Source organism: Podarcis tiliguerta (genome assembly GCF_965153285.1).
Source record: "Podarcis tiliguerta genome assembly, chromosome: 16".
NCBI classification, from domain to species: Eukaryota; Metazoa; Chordata; class Lepidosauria; order Squamata; family Lacertidae; genus Podarcis; species Podarcis tiliguerta.
This window is the reverse complement of record NC_139549.1, coordinates 33,847,768-33,869,854: the sequence shown is the minus strand read 5'-3', so window position 1 is coordinate 33,869,854 and position 22,087 is coordinate 33,847,768. Positions and strand designations below refer to the sequence as shown.

The 22,087-nt window shown below is 43.8% G+C and overlaps 1 protein-coding gene and 1 long non-coding RNA gene across 3 annotated transcripts in view; one reads left to right on the top strand and one right to left on the bottom strand.

Annotated features, from left to right (window-relative positions):
- The window catches only part of GALNT9 (polypeptide N-acetylgalactosaminyltransferase 9), a 197,367-nt gene extending 194,076 nt beyond the window's left edge, over positions 1–3,291 (bottom strand). Inside the window, exon 1 of the mRNA XM_083418303.1 lies at positions 2,408–3,291. Coding sequence (XP_083274429.1) covers positions 2,408–2,648 — 241 coding nt within the window. The 5' untranslated portion in view covers positions 2,649–3,291. The remainder of the gene's footprint in view (positions 1–2,407) is intronic.
- An 85-nt stretch (positions 3,292–3,376) lies between these two features.
- The window catches only part of LOC310666907, a 31,097-nt gene continuing 12,386 nt past the window's right edge, over positions 3,377–22,087 (top strand). Inside the window, exons 1-3 of one of the 2 annotated variants that reach the window (XR_014506090.1) lie at positions 3,427–3,586; positions 8,798–8,919; positions 9,191–9,281. This is a non-coding gene — a long non-coding RNA (uncharacterized lncRNA). Of the gene's footprint in view, positions 3,587–8,797; positions 8,920–9,190; positions 9,282–22,087 lie in introns of those variants that run through there. The other variant, XR_014506089.1, reaches the window with a different exon arrangement.

Sequence of the window (22,087 nt, the reverse complement as noted above, 5' to 3'; positions counted from 1 at the left end):
TCAGAATGCACTTGTGAGGCATCAGGGACAGGGAAGATGGGGTGTAACATAAACAGGTTTTATTAGTCATCTTGTTTCTAACCCATAAATAAACATTTTCTCATCTCTACAACTAATGAGATCTTTTTTTAAAAAAACCAAAAACAAACCCAAACTTGGGGGGACAGCAAGTAGGATTAATAAAAAGCTGTTGTATACTTTCATAAAATAAAATTGGTCTCTGCCCTTCATGAGGACTAGGAACAATGGTAGCAGAAGTGATACAGAAATGGCACTCAAAGAAGAGTACAAAGGATGTTAAACATCCACCTTCAACATAACAATGCAACCTTTTACTGCTACTATATTTTCTATCACATTTTTAATCTTGCAAAGTGCTTTACAATGTGTACTGTGTTTGCAGTGCCAATAGAGAGGTCAGTATGGCTGGCTCATGCCTGCTGATGTTCATCACAATAAGTGACTCCAGTATCAAGAGGTGACTTCTATCAAGAGGTGAGCCATCACTGGACATCAGAGATCAAACAGCATAGCCAGAACTTTCATGTTGGCTTTGATTACAAGAGAGATGGTTTACACCATCATCTGTGAGCCTTTCATGACTGGTATTTCTTCACATCTTGTGGAACCAATACATAATTTGATTATGTGAATGAGTCAGCACAGGTCAATAGCCACAGACGGAACATTTGTATCACACTGCCCAGTGAAGTCAGTATGCAGTTAGGATAGCAACCACCAAGCACTTCAAAGTTTGCCTTGGACTGAGAAAAGTGGCTTGAACCAGACTGGGATCCTCCTCTGCCTCCCTCTTGGGTCTGCTTCTGTACCCCAAACAGAGCCCCCTAATATTTCTCCTTAATCAACCACATCCCTACTCTTACATGCACCCTTAGAGTCAACCAACCATATGGAGCTTCTTAGCTCTCTGGTGATGTGAGGCCACCCACATGTTATGGCAACAACTAGACTACAACTCTTTGTGGAACCTTCCAGTTCCATGGGAGCACATCCCCATAACTGGGGGAGTGAAGCCTCTCTTTCCCAATGGGCTGTGGGCTGGGTCCACGGCATCATCCCTTGCATTAGGGTTGGAGAACAAGTGACCTTCCAGATGTTGCAGAACTCCAAATGCCATCATCCCCCATTAGCATGTTCAATTGTCAGGGGTTATGGAAGTTGTAGCCTACCAACATCTGGAGGTTCTCCATGTTCCCCATCATGCCTTACACTGCCCACCATAATTTTTGGTACTACCATGGCTGTCACTCCCACAGTCAGTTTATAATTCACTGCCTGAGCATGGTGAGATGAAGTGATGCATGTCTGAACCAGTCCTAAGTGTTGCATAAACATGTGATAAGAATTCAAGTGATATGCATGCAGGTGGGGACACGCAATCCCATTTTTACAGATGAGGAATAGCAGTTCATGTACTGCAGTAGCAAACTATGATTATGTGGCACAAGTGAGTCTTGAACACAGACTTTTTGTAAACCACTTTGTTTCGAACTGCTTTGAAATTACAAGAAAGGAGATTCCAACTAAACATTAGAAGTAACTTTCTGAAAGCAAGAGCTGCTCCACAGTGAAACAGGCTGTTTCAGAAAGTTAAAAACCTCCAGTGAAGAAGAGTCCATAAATAGAGGTTGGTTTGCCATCATCTGTCTGGGATTCTTTAGCAGTGATTCCTGCATTGCAGGAGGTTGGACTAGATGACCATTGGGGTACCTTCCAACTCCACAATTCTATGATTCTCTGAGGTTTGTTTGAAGTGGTTAAAAAAAAAAGCAAGCAAACAAGCAGTTTTTATGAAAATAAAGAAATCCACTTGTCTCACCATTGGCCTACACAAAATGCAGATCTACTTGAAACTTACAGAGATTGTAAAATTATTGGCCATTATCTATCGACATTGTTAGACCCTTCAATAAATGCAATAAATCATGGCTGCTATTAGGTATAAAGAAGAACAAAGGACCCTAAACTATGAGTATGTGATATATGCCCACTTCGTGCTCAAGTTCTATAGCCCCAGAGTTACCCTAGCTGCCTAAGCAGAGCCCCAGAGTTACCCTAGCTTTACATTCAAGAGGCAGTACTCAGAAGATGCTTGAATCAAAATATCCTATATTGTCCCCTTTTCCAGCAACTCCTCTATCTTAAACACACCTCCTGTACCTGTGAGGCTTGTGGGTATTCCACTGACCTGTTCAACAGGGGCATCATGTGATTTGTCCAAGCCTTAGAAAACTCCACGTGGTCTAACCATTGCATGATAAAAACACACAAACACACACAGAGAGCTAGCTGAGTATCAGGTTGTACTTTTAAATCCACCCCCAAAGCCCTTTATGAACCCTCCCACCACCCCCAGACACTTGTGCTCATCCTCCTGCCGGCTTACCATTGAGCTGGTTGTACACAACTTCCTCCAGGTGGTCCAGCCGCTGCAGGATGGACTCTCTGTCTAGGAGGGCTCCCACCTTGGTATTCCGGCTCCTCATCCGCCGGTCGGCGCTCCTGACAATCTGCACCAACTCCTGGGAACGATCCTGGATCCTGCAGTAGACCGAGAAGAGGATGATCCCCACAAAGACCAAAATATTCACAGTCAACAAAGTTTTTATTTTCCTTGCCACCGCCATGGACACCGCTGCGGAGGGTGGCTGGCATCAAGGCATGGTCGCCGGTGCCCTCGGAGCTGCAGCAGCATCTAAGGCAGAAGCACCTGCCTGCAGAAGGTGGGGGGGAGAGCTGAGGGAGGGAGGGAGGTCTGGGCAAGTCCCCCGCCCTACCCTCTTTCTCCCCTATCCTTGATTAGAAAGAGGCAGGGAGGAGAGAGACCGGCGGATGTCTAGAGCCAAGGCGATGCTGAAGAAGGAGCTGTCCTTTCAGCACCACGGCGCTCTCCGCTTCCTCCTCTTGCAAGCAGCAGCTGGTAGGACTCAAGTCACCTTCCTATCTACTCTCTGGCGGCGGCTTTGCGGGCAAAGAGAGGACCCTTCTTCGCGGCTCTGGAAGGGAGGTTGCAGGGAGGCTCTCGCGATGGGGGCAGGGGATAGGGATGGAGATGGAGGGGGGTCGTACAGACAGTAAAGGACACGACCAAGCGGGCGGGCGCGCGCGCGATCCAGGCTTTCCAAGCAGCCCTCCTCACAAGGCCAGCCCGGCTCGTGCAGCAAGAAAGAAGCGAGACATACATCCAGAGAGAAAAAGGATGTTAGGAGGGAACGTTGGAGCAAGAGAAAAGGCGTCGCACTTGATCGCAGCCTCCTTCCTTGTGTGTGTGTGCGTTTCGCAATTGCATCGTTTCTCCCTCTCGCAGAGCGCCGGTGCGAAGTCACGTGCTTTCTTGGTTGGGGGGGGGGGGAGAGAGAGAGAGAAAGGGAGGGCGAGGACCGAGGAGATGAAAAACTCATCTACATTCACATAATCGAGCTGCCTGTTCGCTTCACTCGCTCGTCTTCCACCAGCCGAGGAAGCCCGTCTGGGACACCTATCCCAGCACAGGAGGGGAGGCTGAGCTGAGCAGGCTCACTGTTCGCTTCAGCTAGAGCGTCTTGCTTGAAAATGCCTTTCTCGGGTAGGTGGTTGGTTGGGAAGTTTCTTCCAAAGCGCTGGGTTTGGAAGGGAGCAAAGCCATTGAGGGAAGAGGGTGAAGCGAGGCCAGCTCTTCGATTCACTGGTGAGGAGGCCCCCTTTTAAAAATCACTACTTCAAAAGTTGTGAAGTCGGAACACAGTGCCTCTGAACATGCACAAGGTGTCTTCCTCCCTCCCCGCAGCTGGGGTTAGGGAGGGAGAAGTCTCTGCCAGTGAGTAATACAGCTCTGCGGTGTTAGCCCTTTCTCCTGCTAAATAGCAAGAATATGCATTTGTTAGGTTTGACCACTATCATGGGCATAGCCAGGATTTTTTTTTGGGGGGGGGGCAGAACTGACATGATTGGCCAGTTAATTAAGTATTTCTATTGTTTTACTTGATCTGGGGGCGGGGCAGATTTGTCCTTGCTATATAATCACATTATTATTATTATTATTATTATTATTAGCATTTATACCCCACCTTTCTTCCAAGAGCTCAATGTGGCACACATGGCTCTTTCCTCTCCATTTTATCCTTGCAACAACCCTGTGAACTAGGATAGGCTGAGAGGTATTGATTGAGTCAAGGTCACCCAGTGAGCTCTGCGGGCCAAGAGGGGATTCAAACCCTGATCTTCCAGGTCCTGGTCTGACACTCTAACCACTACACCACACGTTCCTACTTACAGTTTTAGTATTCTTAAGTAAAGTGCTTCATGAGGTTCACCCAAAAAAAAATGGTATACAAATATTTTAAATAGGCAATGAATACACCCTGTGCATTTTTATTGACACAGAACTAGAATAAAAGCAATGCTTACAATATAAGAAAAAGAGTTACTTGAAGCGAGTTGGGAGGGGGGAGTATGCACTGCTTGGCTCAGCGATAGGCAACATGGTGCCCTCCAGGTGTCATCCATGACTGCTCTCTATGCCGATGGAGTTGGCTACTTCTGGCAAGCTGCTAAGGTAATGATTGGGTGCTTTGGGGGAGGGGGGGCTGCAGTTATGACACAAATGCCAACTTGTGAAATTCTTGTTTGACATGAGAGTAAACAACTGCATCTATTCAAGATTTCTCACTGCTTCCCTGAGCAGTGAGAAATCTTGGAGCAGTGCCAGTGGAATTTGGATGAGAGAGCACACTGGAGACTTATGCTATTTTAGCTTTTGTTTGTTTACAACTGTGCAGTTAGTATGTATTAGAATCAAGCAGACTTCTAAAGCAGGCAGCACAGCTACTAAGGCTGCTCCATATTACCCCCCAAAAGCAGCTGCTTGCCAAATATGCTTTGTGAAGAGCTACAATGCCCTGATCTAGCACCAGTCCATCAACAACTGGCCCATCCCACTTCTCTCTTCTTGCCACAGGAGTCAGCAAACTTTTTCAGCAGGGGGCCGATCCACTGTCCCTCAGACCTTGTGGGGGCCAGACTATATTTTTTTTTGGGGGGGTGAACGAATTCCTATGCCCCACAAATAACCCAGAGATGCATCTTTAATAAAAGCACACATTCTACTCATGTAAAAACACCAGGCAGGCCCCACAAATAACCCAGAGATGCATTTTAAATAAAAGGACACATTTTAATCATGTAAAAACATGCTGATTTCCGGACAGTCCATGGGCTGGATTTATAAGGCAATTGGGCCGGATCTGGCCCCCAGGCCTTAGTTTCCCTACCCATGCACTATACGCTTATTGGTCACCTGGGACAAGGAATGTAAGATTTCCATTGCCTTATGGTGGTCTACTATGGTGGTTGTAAGTCACTTTGGGCTGCTTTGGGCAAGATAAAGCAACAAGCAATATATAAATAAATAAATAATAGCTGAAGCCATTCTATGTAGGCTTTCATCCATTCTATATAGGCTTTCATACATGAAACTTGATGATAATAGAATATTAAATTTCAAAGCACTAGGTGGCATCTGGCATCTTGCCAGATGAACTGAATGGTACGATATATATTAATTAGTGGCAAATTCCTGGTGACACTGGACTTTGTGTTATTTTACTTGAAAAAGAATGTAAAAATACATAATCGCTTTGGGGTGAATTGCAATGGTCATACCACTGGTCATCTTTTGCCTTCTTTCACAATCCTCTTTTCTCCCTATCTTATTTCAGGCTGTTTTAAGAGGGTGGTAGGAACTATAGCAGTCCAAGCTAGGAGCTTTAGAACCCTAAGTCTCAGAGCTAATTGACTCAGCTAGACATGAAGGATTATGAGAAGGCGTCTTCTAACAGTTAAGCATTGCTTGAATTTCAAGAATGCCAGTATCCTTTGAGCCTAGTATCTGGCTTGCTCCATTACCTTGCTTGTCCGTTGATTCTTTCGAAGGCTGCAATCCTAACCATATCTGCTCAAAAGCAAGTCTCATTGAAATCAGTGGGGCTTTCTCCCATGTAATTGGGGTTAGGATTGCTGTCTTATTATTCAGCCCTGATTGCTGGCTCCTAGCTAACAGCCATTGATAGCGCTATCCACCATGATTTTGTCTAACGCTCTTTTAAAGTCATCCAAGTTGGTGGCAATCAATACCTCTTGGGAGAGCAATTTCCGTAGTTTAACTAAGCTCAGTGTGGAGTAGTAATCCTATTTTTGGTCTTTCTTGAATCTCCCATCATTTAACTTCATTGGATGTTCCTGAGTTGAAGTGTTATAAGAGAGGGAGAAAAACTTTTCTCTGTCCCTTTTTTCCATACCATGCACAATTTTTTATACATTTATCTGGCCCCTCTTACTTGCCTGTTCTTGTAATGGTAAAGTCTCAAACGCTGTCATCGTTCCTCCAACAGGATTCATTCCATTGATCATTTTTGTCACCCTTTCCTGAACCTTTTCCAATTCTACAATATCCTTTTTGATCTGAGCTGACCAGAACTGTTGTTACACAGTCCTCCAAGTGTGTGACACCATCAGTTTGTATAACAGCATTAAGATACTGGCAGTTTCATTTTGGATTTCTTTTCTAATGATCTCTAGCCCTAAAAGCCCTAAATGGCCTCAGCCCAGTATACCCAAGGGGACGCGGGTGGCGCTGTGGGTTAAAGCCTCAGCGCCTAGGGCTTGCTGATCAAAAGGTTGGCGGTTCGAATCCCCGCGGCGGGGTGCGCTCCCGTTGTTCGGTCCCAGCGCCTGCCAACCTAGCAGTTCGAAAGCACTCTCGGGTGCAAGTAGATAAATAGGGACCGCTTACTAGCGGGAAGGTAAACGGCGTTTCTGTGTGTGGCTCTGGCTTGCCAGAGCAGCGATGTCACACTGGCCACGTGACCTGGAAGTGTCTTCGGACAGCGCTGGCCCCCGGCCTCTTTGAGTGAGATGGGCGCACAACCCTAGAGTCTGTCAAGACTGGCCCATACGGGCAGGGGTACCTTTACCTTTAGTATACCCAAAGGAGTGTCTCCACCTCCATCGTTCAGCCCGGACACGGAGGTCCAACTCCGAGGGCCTTCTGGTGGTTCCCTCACTGTGAGAAGTGAGGTTACAGGGAACCAGGCAGAGGGCCTTCTCGGTAGTGGCACCCGCCCTGTTGAATGCCCTCCCACCAGATGTCAAAGAGATAAACAACTACCTGATGTTCAGAAGACATCTGAAGGCAGCCCTGTTTATGGAAGTTTTTTAATGACTGATGTTTTGATGTATTTTTAATCTCCTGTTGGAAGCCACCCAGATGTTGTAAACCCAGCCAAATAGGCGGCGTATAAGTAATAAATTATTATTATTATTATTATTATTATTATTATTATTATTAGCATGGAATTCACTTTTTTTCAGCATTGCTGTTGGGTCTGTACCTTTCTGCAACTTTTGGTACCCTGGGCTTGCTGATCCTTCCCTCCTGTATATGTGGTGCCGTTTTGTTTGTATAAGGACTCATATTCTGAAAATGAGTTTATTAGTATATAATGAGGGTGGACAACTTGCAGCCCTCCAGATATTGTGGGACTCAAACTCCCTTCAACCCCAGCCAGCATGGCCCGTAGTCATAGATGATGAGCTTTGTCCTCAAGCAACATCTGCAGGGCCACAGGTTGCCCATTCCTGATATATAGGATGGATATCTTTCTAGTATGCATAAACATCTGTGGGCATTTCCCCACCCTAGTCACAATACTAATGCTTTTACAAAGCATTTTGCTGGAAACGCATTCATTAAATACCAGAAAATATCTTGAATGAATCCTCCAGGGTCTTTTATTTATTTGATGCCTTTCAATCATTCAAAATATTACAGCAACATCTGCTGGTAGGTGGTACAGTTAAGAGCCTGATAGCTTGTACTCTTCCTTGCCAGGAGCAACAAGAAGGACCTGTTTATCCAATCAATATCAAGGGTCTTTCTTTAGCAGAGCATTTTAGATGGCAGATACAGGGGGTGTTGCATGTAATACTAATACTAATAATAATAATAATAATAATAATAATAATAATAATTTTTATTTATATCCCGCCCTACCCAGCCGAAGCCGGGCTCAGGGCGACTAACAACAATAAAACAGTACAAAAGTACAACACAAACAACACTCTAAAATCATTCATTATAAAATTTTAAAATTAATTCAAATCAAGCCACTGGCACCTCACATAAACCTTCCTTGCCTGATTTTTTTAAACGTAAGGTAGCCTTTCAGTGAGAAGGTTTGGCTGTACTGTTCTAACCCTGATCATTTCTCTTAGACGTAAGTCCTATGGAATTCAGTGGGGCTTACTCCCAGGTAGGTGAGTTAAAGATTGCAGCCATCAGTTTCTATTGCACTGAAAGGTTTGGGGTTGTTGTTGCTTCCCTGCCCACCCTCCAAATGAGATCTGGGAGATGTGAGTTCAAATCCCCACTTTGCCATGAAGCTCATTAGTTGACCTTGGGTCAGCCACTGTCTCTCAAACAAAGCCTACTTCACAAGGCCATTTGGAAGATTAAAAAGAGAAGAGGAGAGGAGAGGAGAGGAGAGGAGAGGAGAGAAGAGAAGAGAAGAGAAGAGAAGAGAAGAGAAGAGAAGAGAAGAGAGAGCTGTGTATGTGACCTTGAGCTCCTTGGATAAAAGGGTGTGATATAAATAAAATGAATAACAATAAAGTAAAATAGAAATAAGTGAAGAAAGCAATCATGTCATGGAAAATCCTTAAGTAGATAATAAAGCACTGGGTTAGTGGCAGAGGAAGTAGATGGCTTTTCAGTAACTGAATTCTATTATCTCTACTACAGCTTCAGGTGAGAGCTGTGATTCCTGGGAGCTGTCAGCATGCGACAGTGACCACACCCTGGGAAATGGCTTAGACCGGCTGCCTAAACCAGGTGAGGGTAGCTGATGGGTTCTCAAATCCTTGGTGAGTTAGGGACTTGCCCTGCATGTGAAGACAGGCCCTGGCAGACTGAGTAGATGAGACTAATAGTGGGTCTAATGGTCAAGAAGGTGGTTTCTGGATGTGCGGTAGAGGGATGGGATGGGTAGATGAGACTCATCAACTTGGGAAGGTTGCCCACTTAGAAGAAGGAATATCATGAACCTAAACCTCTACTGCCTTGCAGCTATACTCATTCATGTAAAGCCTTCGGGAGTAAACCTGAAGGAAAAAATCTGTACCCACTGCCTTGCAGGACATCTTTGGGAGAAGGAGTAAACCCTATAGAAATCCAGAGTGGAGTCCATAAGATGGTTGAATAGCGCCTTGTAAGAATCTTTCCTGCAGCCAAGCTGGTGCCAAATGCATTGCTCTGCTTTTCTTTGGACCAGATCAGTGAGACTGAGAGGGGGTCTTGTCTTCTGGACAACCCAGGACCTCCATACACTTTGCCCTGGCTTGCACTTTGGGACTGCTAAATGCAGCAAAAACAACATGAGAGGCAGCAGTTATGAGTTACTGGTCTTTGCAGCAACAGCAGGTACTGTAGTTCTCCATTGTTTCACCCCGGGAGGCACATTCAGTTGTCTCTTGAGACAGATGAATGCCCGTTGCAGCTCCTCAACCTATCCGCATAGGAAGAGAGTCTGGAAATAATTATTGATGGTTGGGGGGGGAGAGAGATTTGGGTGTTGGCATATGTAGACCACTTTCTCAGCTGTCTGTCACATAGAGAGCTCTTCAGTACCCACCAAGTGCTCATTTTAATTCCAGGGCCTTAATCCAGAACCAATTTTCTCCTGAGAATTTCTCTGAGATCAATGGAAATGTGTCAAGTAAGGGACTTTAAGTTTTTACAGCTGTGACTGTAGTGAAATTTAAAGTTGGGATTTGTCTCTTTGGATTCATTAAACACTGCAGTGATGGAGGTGAATTTTAGAGCAGGCAACCCACCCCCCGTATACAACATCCAAGAGGAAATTGTGCTCCTCAACAGAGGTCTACTTAAAACAGGATTTAACAGTTGAGTATTAAATTTTGGTCCTGCCAACCTAGCAGTTCGAAAGCACATCAAACTGCAAGTAGATAAATAGGTACCGCTCTGGCGGGAAGGTAAACAGTGTTTCTGTGCACTGCTCTGGTTCACCAGAAAGGGCTTAGTCATGCTGGCCACATGACCCGGAAGCTGTACGCCGGCTCCCTTGGCCAGTAAAGCGAGATGAGCACCGCAACCCCAGAGTTGGTCACGACTGGACCTAATGGTCAGGGGTCCCTTTACCTTTATTAAATTTTGGGGAGTGGTGGGGTCTCTTTTCAACCCCACCTCCACCCCGGCTTTAATGATTGGATCAGTTTTATTTAGTTTTAGTTTTTGTAAAGATGCCTTGAGTTCCCTGCAGTGAGAGAATGCATCTAATAAATGTAATAAATAACAAGACATTTACTATAGACTTGAGTCCCCTCCTTTTTATTCCTGCCTGTCCTTCCTTCACCTCTGCCTTGATAATCATGAGAAATAGTCAAATAAAATGGTGCAGTGATAGATACATGTAGAAACTGAGATAGGAAAGCTAGGAGCTAAATGGGCGCAACAACGGAATGTCTAGGCAAGTTTTATTTAATAACAAGGAAACAAAGCTGAAAATGAATGAACTGCAGCTAAAATATTATGTTCATTTTTCACATGGTCTAGTCCTTCCCCTGCCTACCCCCCTAATATTCTTAAGAGGGTCTCTTCTCCAGTCTTCAGAGAGTAGCTGGAAGTGGGGAGGCAGTAAAAGGTCCCCCTTTCCTTCCACTTTGCAGTTTATTCAGAAATCTTAGGCACAGCAGTGTACCCAGAGCTCAGAAAATGCTCATGCTAATGAAATTCCGTGTTGTAGAATGTATCTAGAACAATGGGAGTTTCGAACACTGCATGTATACATAGGAAATATAGTAAAGATACAAATACTTTCCCCATCCTTTCTCCACAGAAGAGAGCATCCATTGGCCTGTGAGGTATTGACAGATGGGTGATAATAAGGGTTGTAATATAAGGGTTGTAATATATTGCTCATGAAGTTATTCCTCTGACCAATTAGCATTTTATTTGTTTGGATGCTGCTCTAACAGTTTTATTATACCACAAGCTTTCATGGTCTAGATTCCCCTGTGGACTCCAGACCATGAAAGGTTATGTCACAATAAGTTTGCTAGTCCATATGATGTCACAAGGTTCTTTGATATCAACTCCTACCATATGTAATAGAGTAAGCATGCTCTTGCTCATTTCATAACATGTGAGCAAGTTGGAGACTTTGGATTGTGTCCAATGCTAGTCCTTTTTAGAGTGGACCCGTTAAAATTAATGGAACTAAGTTAATCATGTGCATTAATATCAGTAGGTCTATTCTGGGTAGAAGTAACATTGGCTAATAACCATTTGCTTGAGAATCACATGCACCCACCCACCCATTCACTTCACTTCATAGAGCTTTTGCCAGTCTAGGAACTAACGGAATCAGGTCCCATGTGAATTAACAGCTCTCACAAGACAATCAATGTGGCACTTTTGATAGGCATTAAATATACTTAAAAGAGACATTTCAATTGCTGTTTAGCAAACAAGCTTCTGGAAGAAAGAGAAAGCATTACTGCCTGTTAGCATGCATTGTTCAATACAATTAATGAGGTCCCCTGGCAGAAGCAAATGCAGAAAGCAGCAGTGGGTGAAAGGCTGAGGTTACTCAACTTGTGACAAAAGGTTAGGGAGAACTTTTCAAACAGCCAAGGTAATTGTCTCTCACACCAAATTGCTCAGCTTTTCCTTAGGCTGCAAGTAAAGGGAAGCTGTTTTTGGAGGTGGAAGAGGGCAAGAGGGCACACTGCAAGAATCTGGGTTTAACTCACTGGAACCTGATGGACTGTGAAACCGAGAGTATAACAAAGAAGAGATTGCGAGGGAGAGATGAAACAAGCAGATGGACTAAATCTTTTATTTCTTCTGAACCTAATATGCCGGCAATGCTCCTAATTCAAGAACCTAGCAGTATCATGCCTAGACACAACCTGAAAATAGAGAATCCATACCAGCTAATGGTGAAGGTTTTGCAAGTGATTCTGAAGGTAGCGCCCATCATGGAATAGAAAAGAGATGGAAACCTAAAGGGCATGTCTCTCCAGAACCTGGCATCCTTGGGCATGCTGGGGCCCCAGTACCTTGGTAAGGACCACCACTGATGTCTCTTCCTTACAGTACCTCATTGGTCAACTGAGGAAGTACCAAATGAAATTGAAAAGACTAAGATTCAGGCACAGGTATAGATGAGTGCCACTGACAACTGGGGGAAGACAAATCAGCAGACCATGGGAGATTGACAGACTATGTGTTCATGTAGCTCCATTTTGATGTCTCTAGCACAGGCAGCCTAGAAGTTGAACCTTTCAGATGTTCGTTTCCAGTTCTCATCAGGCTCAGGCAGGATGGCCAATGGGCAGGGATGAGAGGTGTTGTTTTCCAACAACATCTGGAGGTCACCACATAGGTTATCCCTGGTCTACAGAATCATAGATTTGGAAGGAATCAGAGAGCTGGAAGTGACATGGATGCTGATACAGTCAACTCTCCATCTGCTCTGGCAACAGTTCTCCAGGGCTTCAGGCAATGGTCTTTCCAATGTCTGCTATTCGAAAACAAGTCAGGGGTTGAACCTGATACATCTTCTGCATGCTGAACCAGTGAGCTGAACTACTATCCACTGAGGCATGGGTAGGCAAACTAAGGCCTGGGGGCTGGATCCAGCCCAACTGCCTTCTCATTTCAGCCCACGGACGATCCAGGAATCAGCAAGTTTTTACATGAGGAGAATGTGTCCTTTTATTTAAAATGCATCTCCGGGTTATTTGTGGGGCATAGGAATTCATTCATATTTTTCCCCCAAAATATAGTCTGGCCCCCCACAAGGTCTGAGGGACAGTGGATTGGCCCCCTGCTGAAAATGTTTGCTGACAGGACAGGAGATCGAATGGAAAATAAAAGCCATGAGACAAAAAAATTTTGAGTCGGCCAACAAAGTTGGGAGATTCTTGGCGTGACAAATAAAAGCAAGACAAAAACAGAACACAATTTGTAAAATAAAAGATGGGGATAAAATGATTGAGGACCCAAAAGAAATTAGGCAAGTATTTCAGAGATTCTATAGAGATCTTTATTGGAAAGATAAAGAAGACAATAAGAGAATAGAAAAGTATATCCATGACCATAAATTGCATCAAATCTCAGAAGAAGAAAAAAGAATGCTTAACCAGGAGATAACAGAACAAGAGGTCACGAAGGCAATGAAAAAAATGAAATAGGGAAGGCTCCAGGACCGGATGGTATCTCAGCAAAGTATTATAAAACACTATCGCAATACCTGACACCTGTTCTAAGTGAAGTAATGAATAAAGTCTTAAGAGAAGGAAGGATGCCAAACACCTGGAAAGAAGCCTATATTACACTGATCCCGAAGAAAGATGTGGATATATTAGATGTAAAAAATTTCAGACCAATTTCGTTATTGAATAACGACTATAAGCTATTTGCGGATATACTAGCGAATAGACTAAAAATGGTGTTAAATAAGGAGATACACAAAGACCAAACAGGCTTTCTGCCGGGGAGGCAACTAAGGGACAACGTAAGAAACCTGATAAATATAATTGAATACCTTGAAGTCAGAAATGAGAAACAGGCAGTACTAATGTTTATAGACGCGGAAAAAGCATTTGACAATGTTTCTTGGCATTTCATGAAAGAAAACTTAACAGTATTAGGAATTGGTGAATTTTTTTTGAGAGGTATTGACATGATCTATTCGGACCAAAAAGCAAAGTTAATAATTAATAACAACATATCAGATAACTTTGAGATAACTAAAGGTACTAGGCAGGGATGTCCTTTGTCTCCCTTGCTATTTATTACACTCCTAGAGGTCTTGAACAAGAAGCTAAGAGAATCATCAGAAGTCAGAGGCATTAAGGTGGGACGAAAAGAATTTAAATTAAGAGCCTTCGCAGATGATCTAGTCTTAATGTTGGAAGAACCAAGACAAAGTGTGAAAGAGGCAATAAAAAGAATGGAAGAGTTTGGGAAGGTATCAGGGTTTAAACTCAACAAAAACAAGACGAAAATGCTAGCAAAAAATCTGAAGAAAGAAGAGATGGAAGAATTACAAGTAGACTCAGGAATTGCGATAGCTAAAAAAATAAAATATTTAGGAATTTGGATGACAACAAAAAATATAAACCTGTACAAGGACAACTATGAGGTGGTATGGAAAGAAATTAAGAAAGATATGGATATATGGAGCAGACTAAAATTGTCATTATTAGGCAGAATCTCTGTGATAAAAATGAATATACTACCTAGATTGTTATTTCTATTTCAAGCAATACCAGTGGTAAAAGGGATAAGACAATTTTAGGATTGGCAAAAAAAAAAAAGCAAAATTTGTCTGGCAGGGGAAAAGGCCAAGGATAAAAATGAAGATACTAGTAGATAAGAAAGAGAGAGGAGGTTTTGATTTACCAGACCTGACTTTATATTATGAAGCTTCGTGCTTGGTATGGTTAAAAGATTGGCTGACTTTAGAAAACACTGACCTATTAGATCTAGAGGGCCACAACAATAGATACGGTTGGCATTCATACCTATGGTACAACAAAGTAAAGGTACATAAAGGTTTTCTAAACCATGTGATTAGGAAATCTTTATATGAAGTATGGGATTGGAATAAAAACCTCCTGGAAAGAAAGACACCGAGGTGGATATCACCAGTTGAGGTGTTGACAACAAAAAAAGTAAACATGGAAGGGGAAAGAGTAACATATGAGGATATTACTAGGAAAACAGACCAAGGGATAAAGCTCAAACCATATGACCAAATTGAAAAGATGTTAACAGGGTGGCTGCAATACCACCAGATCAGTGACTTATTAAAGGAAGATAAAAAGAGAAATGGGTTCGAAGATAAAAAATCGAAATTCCAAATCAAGTTAATAGACTGTAAAGATAAAATTTTATCAAGAATGTATAGTTTATTGCTAGAATGGTATACAAAAGACGAAGAAGTAAAGGAATCAATGATAAAATGTGCAATTGATATTGGGCATAACATTGAATTGGATGCGTGGAAAAGATTATGGAAGGAGGGTTCGAGATTTACAGGATGCATGACTCTAAAGGAAAACTTGCTAAAAATGATGTATAGATGGCATTTGACGCCAGTAAAATTAGCTAAAATGTATAGGAAAAAAGAAAGGAAATGTTGGAAATGTAAAAAGGCAGATGGGGACTATTTCCATATGTGGTGGACCTGTGATAAGGTAAAAAAAAATTGGGAATCAATTTATAATGAACTCAAAAAAATATTTAGATATACTTTCCCCAAAAGACCGGAAGCGTGTCTATTAGGCTTAATAGGAACAGAAATTAAAATGGAAGATCAAAATTTGTTCATGGATGCTACAGCTGCTGCGAGAACCCTTCTGGCCCAAAGATGGAAAGTACAAGATATACCAACTATTCAGGAGTGGCAGGCGAAGTTGACAGAATATGCAGAACTTGCCAAACTGTCAGGGAGGATCCGGGACCAGGGAGATCAAAGATACCAAAATAACTGGAGTAAATTTATTGAATATTTAAAGAAGAATTGTAAAGAGGTCAAGACACTAGCAGGATTGACATAATACCTCCAATGTATAATAGTACTAATATGAGAATGATGTGTGCGATGGAAAGAGGATAAATATACCAGTTGGGGGGGGGGTCGCGACTCAGCAGAGTCAAAGGGAATGTATGGTGTTATTACAATTTGTTGGAAAAGAATATGTAAGGAAAACAATAAAAATTCACTTGGGAAGAAAAGAAAATGTTTGCTGACCCCTGCACTGAGGTATGGTTCCTTCTCTTTCACATTGTTTAAACTCCTGAAACTATATAGAGCAAATATGCCTTCTCTACTTTCTTGATCTCAACAGCTTTCAGAGCACCTCTCTGAATATGAACCTACTCAGACCCTTCCATCTTCAGCGGAGGAGTACTTCCAAGTTCCACCTCTGAGGGAGATTCAGAGGCTTGAAACAAGGGAGAAGGTCTTTTTAGTTACAGCTCATCCTTGTGGAATGTTCTTCCCAGTGAGGTACACCTGACACCATCATTAACACTCTTTCAGTGGTGGGAGGAAACTCTTGAGAGTCCCATGGACTGCAAGAAGATCAAATGCATCCATTCTTAAGGAAATCAGCCCTGAGTGCTCACTGGAAGGACAGATCGTGAAGCTGAGGCTCCAATACTTTGGCCACCTCATGAGAAGAGAAGACTCACTGGAAAAGACCCTGATGTTGGGAAAGATGGAGGGCACAAGGAGAAGGGGATGACAGAGGACAAGATGGTTGGATAGTGTTCTCGAAGCTACAAACATGAATCTGACCAAACTGCGGGTGGCAGTGGAAGACAGGAGTGCCTGGCGTGCTCTGGTCCATGGGGTCACGAAGAGTCGGACACGACTGAACGACTAAACAACAACAACAAAACTTCATCTCTCTGCTCTCAGGCATTTGATGGATGAGGATGATTTCCTGCCTATCGGTGGTTTGTTGTTTTGCTGCTGAAGTTTTGCTGCTATTTTATTTTGCTTGGTTTATAGGTTATTGTATGGCTTTTGTGCATTGTGTTTTCCCATTTTATGCCATGCTTTCTGCTCTTAATTTTTTTTTAAGTCACATAGAATCACAGAATTGTGGAGTTGGGAGGTTCCCTAAGAGTCATCTAGTCCAAACCCCTGCAATGCAGGGATCACAGCTTAGAGACTTTTGATGTGTCAAGTGACTAATAAACTTAAATCATCATAATCCACACCACCAACATCTTATTGCTTTAGCACACAGAGCTGATGTTCCATTATGCTATGGGGCAGCCAACATGAAATCAAATCATGTCCCCATCAAATGCTAATTGAAAGTATTTCACCGTGCTTCTCATTTCTTCAAGTGTTTCTGAGTGTCTTCCACAAGGTCTTTCTTTCTTAGGAGAATTAATCATGCAGTGTATTTCTACTATCTGTCTCTATGCCATATGGACATAGGAAGTGGCCTTCTACTGATTCAGACCATCTATTGTCTATACTGACTAGCAATGGCTCTCATCAATTTCATGTGGGCTCACTCCCAGCCCTACCTGGAGATGCTGGGGATTGAACTTGGGAGCTTTTGCATTCAAAGCAGCTGCTGTACCACTGAGCATTGGCCCTTTCCCTGAGCCTAACCACCAAAAAACAAGAAACAGAAGCAAATGAATAGAAAATGTAACATTTAAGTAGTACCAGTTGTGTGGCAGGACGCGGGTGGCGCTGTGGGTTAAAGCCTCAGCACCTAGGACTTGCCGATCGAAAGGTCGGCGGTTCGAATCCCTGCGGCGGGGTGTGCTCCCGTCGTTCGGTCCCAGTGCCTGCCAACCTAGCAGTTCGAAAGCACCCCCGGGTGCAAGTAGATAAATAGGGACCGCTTACCAGCGGGAAGGTAAACGGCGTTCCGTGTGCTGCGCTGGCTCGCCAGATGCAGCTTGTCACGCTGGCCACGTGACCCGGAAGTGTCTGCGGACAGCGCTGGCCCCTGGCCTCTTGAGTGAGATGGGCGCACAATCCTAGCGTCTGGCAAGACTGGCCCGTACGGGCAGGGGTACCTTTATCTTTACCTTAGTTGTGTGGCAAACCTCTCTCATCACTTCTAAATTTCATTCAGTGCATCACCTTTATGCCAAACCCATAAGAGCAATTATAAACGTATGTGGAGGAGGCAGAGGTGAGCATGGGACCCACAGAACTAAAAATACAATACAGTATATAGAAGAGCATCCACATCTAACCCAAGGAATCTTCCATGCATAATTCACACTATATGGGGATTCCTCTCTGTCCCAAGTGCACAAACATACAAGCTGAATAAGAGGTATCATGCAAGTAGGCAGACAGTGCTATTTTTAAAAGCAGCATCAGTTTTCCCAAGCAACAATGTGCCCCTGCACTACCAGCTTCAAAAGCTCAAACATCTCTCATATGGAGCTACTTTTAAACCACATCAGATCTACCTACCTGCGGTAACCAACAGTGGACTTCCATGGTCTCAGGTGGGATTCTTTTCTAGCACAGCTACCTGAGGTCCTTTTAAGCTGGAGATTGAACATGGAGTTTTCTGTATGCAAAATGTGCTTTCCACCATTGTGCTGAAGTCCCTCCTATGAGATAGAAAAATACTCATCCTCAAATAAAGATGAGTAGGTGTGGAGGATTCCCTGGTCCTGAATGTGGAGGATTCCCTGGTCCTGAATGGGGTAACTGTGCCCCTGAAGGACCAGGTGCGCAGCCTGGGAGTCATTTTGGACTCACAGCTGTCCATGGAGGCACAAGTCAAATCCGTGTCCAGGGCAGCTGTTTACCAGCTCCATCTGGTACGCAGGCTGAGACCCTATCTGAGTGGTGCATGCTCTGGTTATCTCCCACTTGGACTACTGCAATGCACTCTATGTGGGGCTACCTTTGAAGGTGACCCGGAAACTACAACTAATCCAGAACGTGGCAGCCAGACTGGTGACTGGGAGCGGCCACCAAGACCATATAACACCAGTCTTGAAAGGCCTACATTGGCTCCCAGTACGTTTCCGAGCACAATTCAAGGTGTTGGTGCTGACCTTTAAAGCCCTAAACGGCCTCAGTCCAGTATATCTGAAGGAGCGTCTCCACCCCCATCGTTTTACCCGGACACTGAGGTCCTGCACCGAGGGCCTTCTGGCAGTTCCCTCACTGCGAGAAGCCAAGTTACAGGGAACCAGGCAGAGGGCCTTCTCGGTAGTGGCACCTGCTCTGTGGAATGCCCTCCCACCAGATGTCAAAGAGAACAACAACTACCAGACTTTTAGAAGACATCTGAAGGCAGTCCTGTTTAGAGAAGCATTTAATGTTAGGGTTAATGTATTACAGTATTTTAATATTTTTTGGGAAGCCACCCAGAGTGGCTGGGGAAGCCCAGCCAGATGGGTGGGGTATAAATAAATTATTATTATTATTATTATTATTATTATTATTATTATTATTATTAATAATTCACTGGCACTTCTTATAAAGCCCAGTGCTGTTCCCAGTTTTACTACTCCACTAACTCAATTGCTCAGTGCAAATCTAAATAAAAATGATGTTTCTCAGCAAGTAAAAGAGAGAAAAAGTTGTACTTTGCAGCTGGTTAGCAACTTGCAGGGAGAGGGGCAAAGGCAATTACGTTCAATTATGGGGGGACTCACCTAATGGTGGCTGGTGGCCATTAGGACTGGTAGGGCAGTTTGCTGGAAGATCAACAGTAGGTGGTGCCAGGGCCAATAGCAATGAACTCTACTGTTGTCCTCATCTTCCCAGCTGCGTTCTGCAAGCATGACTGAGGAATCATGGAATCATAGAATTGTAGAGTTGGAAGGGACCCCTAGAGTCATCTAGTCCAACCTCTTGCAATGCAGGAATCTTTCACTCAACATTGAGCTTGAACCCATGGCCCTGGTATTAAGTGTCTCATGCTCTGCCAACTGAGTTATCCCAACTCCTAATCTGCCACTCTAGCCACAACACATGCTGTCTCTGCTTCTTGCTGCTAAAGGAAATGAGGATCTGAAAACAATATTTACCTTGGGAAAGCTTAATGCCATGCAGCTGATTACAATAAATGTCTTATTCAGGGGAGGGGGGGGGTAACAGAGACACCAGTATTATGGACCATGATGCTAAGATAATTGGAAGGAAATAGATTTAGCACTAGCTCAATCCTCTTTAACATCATTTAATTGCCATTAATTGCATGCAACAGCACTGTAAATTGATACATGATCAGTGAACAAACAGCACTGATTCTGTTTGCTTCTTGAGTAAGAGTGTTTGATGGCACTAAAGCAGCTCCCATAACATAGATGGGAGAGATCAAATATCCATGCAGGATAATGTGGCCTGTTTTCCCCACCCCGCCCCATAGGGCCCACTCTCACATCAGATTTCAGCATTGGGAGATATTGGAAGATCTCAAAACAATTTGCAAATAATCAATATAGATAGGGAGTTCAGTAAGCAAACCGTAATGGACATGCTCTTCTTCTGAAAATGGGCAGATGATATTCTTGCATTTCCCCATGTTTGTCCACACAGCTGTCAGGGGTGGATGCAGCATCACATCAACATCTGGAAGATGTATCTTCATACCAGGCGCCTGGCCCCTGAGGTCAGTTGCTAGCCCGTTACTTCTTGACAAAGTACTTCTTCAAATACCTCGGAGTTATGTGATGGATTTTGTTCCTGCAAGATGCCATGATTACAGCTGTGCATTGGATTTATCCAGAACCCAAACACACCAGGGAGTGGATGGACTTAATGGTTGTTGTGGTCGCTGCCACGTCCAAAGTCCTGCCTATCACACTGGCCAGGACAAAAGGGCAGGCAGATTACTGTGTTAGCCTGAAAAGGTCCTGGCACCATCATGAGATGGCAATGAGACCAGCTGGGGATCCAGCAGGTCCCAGGCTGTTTCAAGCCCCTCCTTGCGTGTGGAAGACACTGTTTGGTGGTTTTATGCAAGCTGCCACCCACAGAGATCCTGCCAGTAGCACTTGTGGCTGCATGTTGAGCTGGTGGAATGGAGAGTTCTGTGCTGACAGAGTGACACCTCTGCCCAGTCTATCCCACCCATCCCAGTATGGCTCAAAGGTTTTATTATTTGTTAAGCATTTATTTTTCACCTTTTCCTCCAAGCTGCTCAAGGCAGTATACATCGTTCTTGTCCTCATTTAATCCCCACATCCACCCCGCAAGGTAGGTTAGGCTGGGACGCAGTGATTGGCCGAGGGTCACCCAGTGAGCTTCATGGCCAGGTGGGAATTTGAACTCTGCTCTCCCTGGTCCTACTCTGACACTCTAACCACTGCACCACACTGCCTCACACTTGGATTGCAGCCAAGGAAGAAACCCTTTAACCCAGGGGTGGTGAACCAGCCACATCCCAATTGGCTCTAGTAAGTTATTTATGATGCTCTTTTCACAAGTATGAAAAATCTCCAGACAAAAGCCTTGTGGCACCCCATTACTCTTGTTTTTCAGGGTAGCAACTCACTTGATTAGAAAAGGGAACAAACCTTCCAGGACTGGGTGGAAATGAAGAATGCAGGAGGAAAACCAAACCAAAGAAAAAAGAATTTTTTGTTTCTATATATACACACATGCATACGTAGCAGGCAGGGAGATGGCAACAACTTGGAAGTAGAAAATTATGTCAAGCAGATCCGACAGACAGGAGCTACAGAGAGCAACAACTACCATGGTCTACCACTATTTTATTGCAATGCAAGCCATTAAGAAAATATATAATATCTACATGAGGTTTCTTCCCTGTCCCCAGAGTTCCTGGTCCACCACCATATCCTGATCCAAAAAGATATGGGTCAATATTTCAATATTTCATTCATGAGGCTCACATTTTGAAAAAGAATAATAATCAGAGTTGCACTAGTGAACTGATGAATTGGTTTGGCTGCTACTCTCCCAGTGATTGATTGGGATTATAGAGACACCAGAAGCTGCCTGATACTGAGTTGGACTAATAGTCCATCTAGCTCAATGCTGTCTGCACTGACTAGCAGAGGCTCTCCAAGGTGTCAGACAGGGAACCCGCTCAGCCCTAACTGGGGATGCCAAAGATTGTAACTGTTGGGAAACTGTGTACGTGCAGCTACTCACACAGAGGCAATTAAGGTTTGTCAGACAACCAAAAGGTCATGTGAAGGAGTAAGTCTGCCTGGTGATAACAGAAGCATGGAGGCAGCTCCCTGATTGGTCAAGCTCTCTCAAGGGAGTGATAATTAATGGCCTACTAACTGGAATGTGTTAGTTCAGAGGGTCAGAGTTCTGTGTGTCAGTGTACGAGTTGTGAGTCGTGTATGAGAGAGCTAGCTAAAGATCCGTGTTCTGTTCCTGTAAATAGTCCACTGCATATAATAAACACCTAACTACAAGTTCCTGGTTCCTTCTTCGTCTATCCTGTCTGCAGCCAAGTCGCCAATTGATTCTGTGGATTCTGCATTTACTCTGCTAGGTCTGGCTAAGGTCCT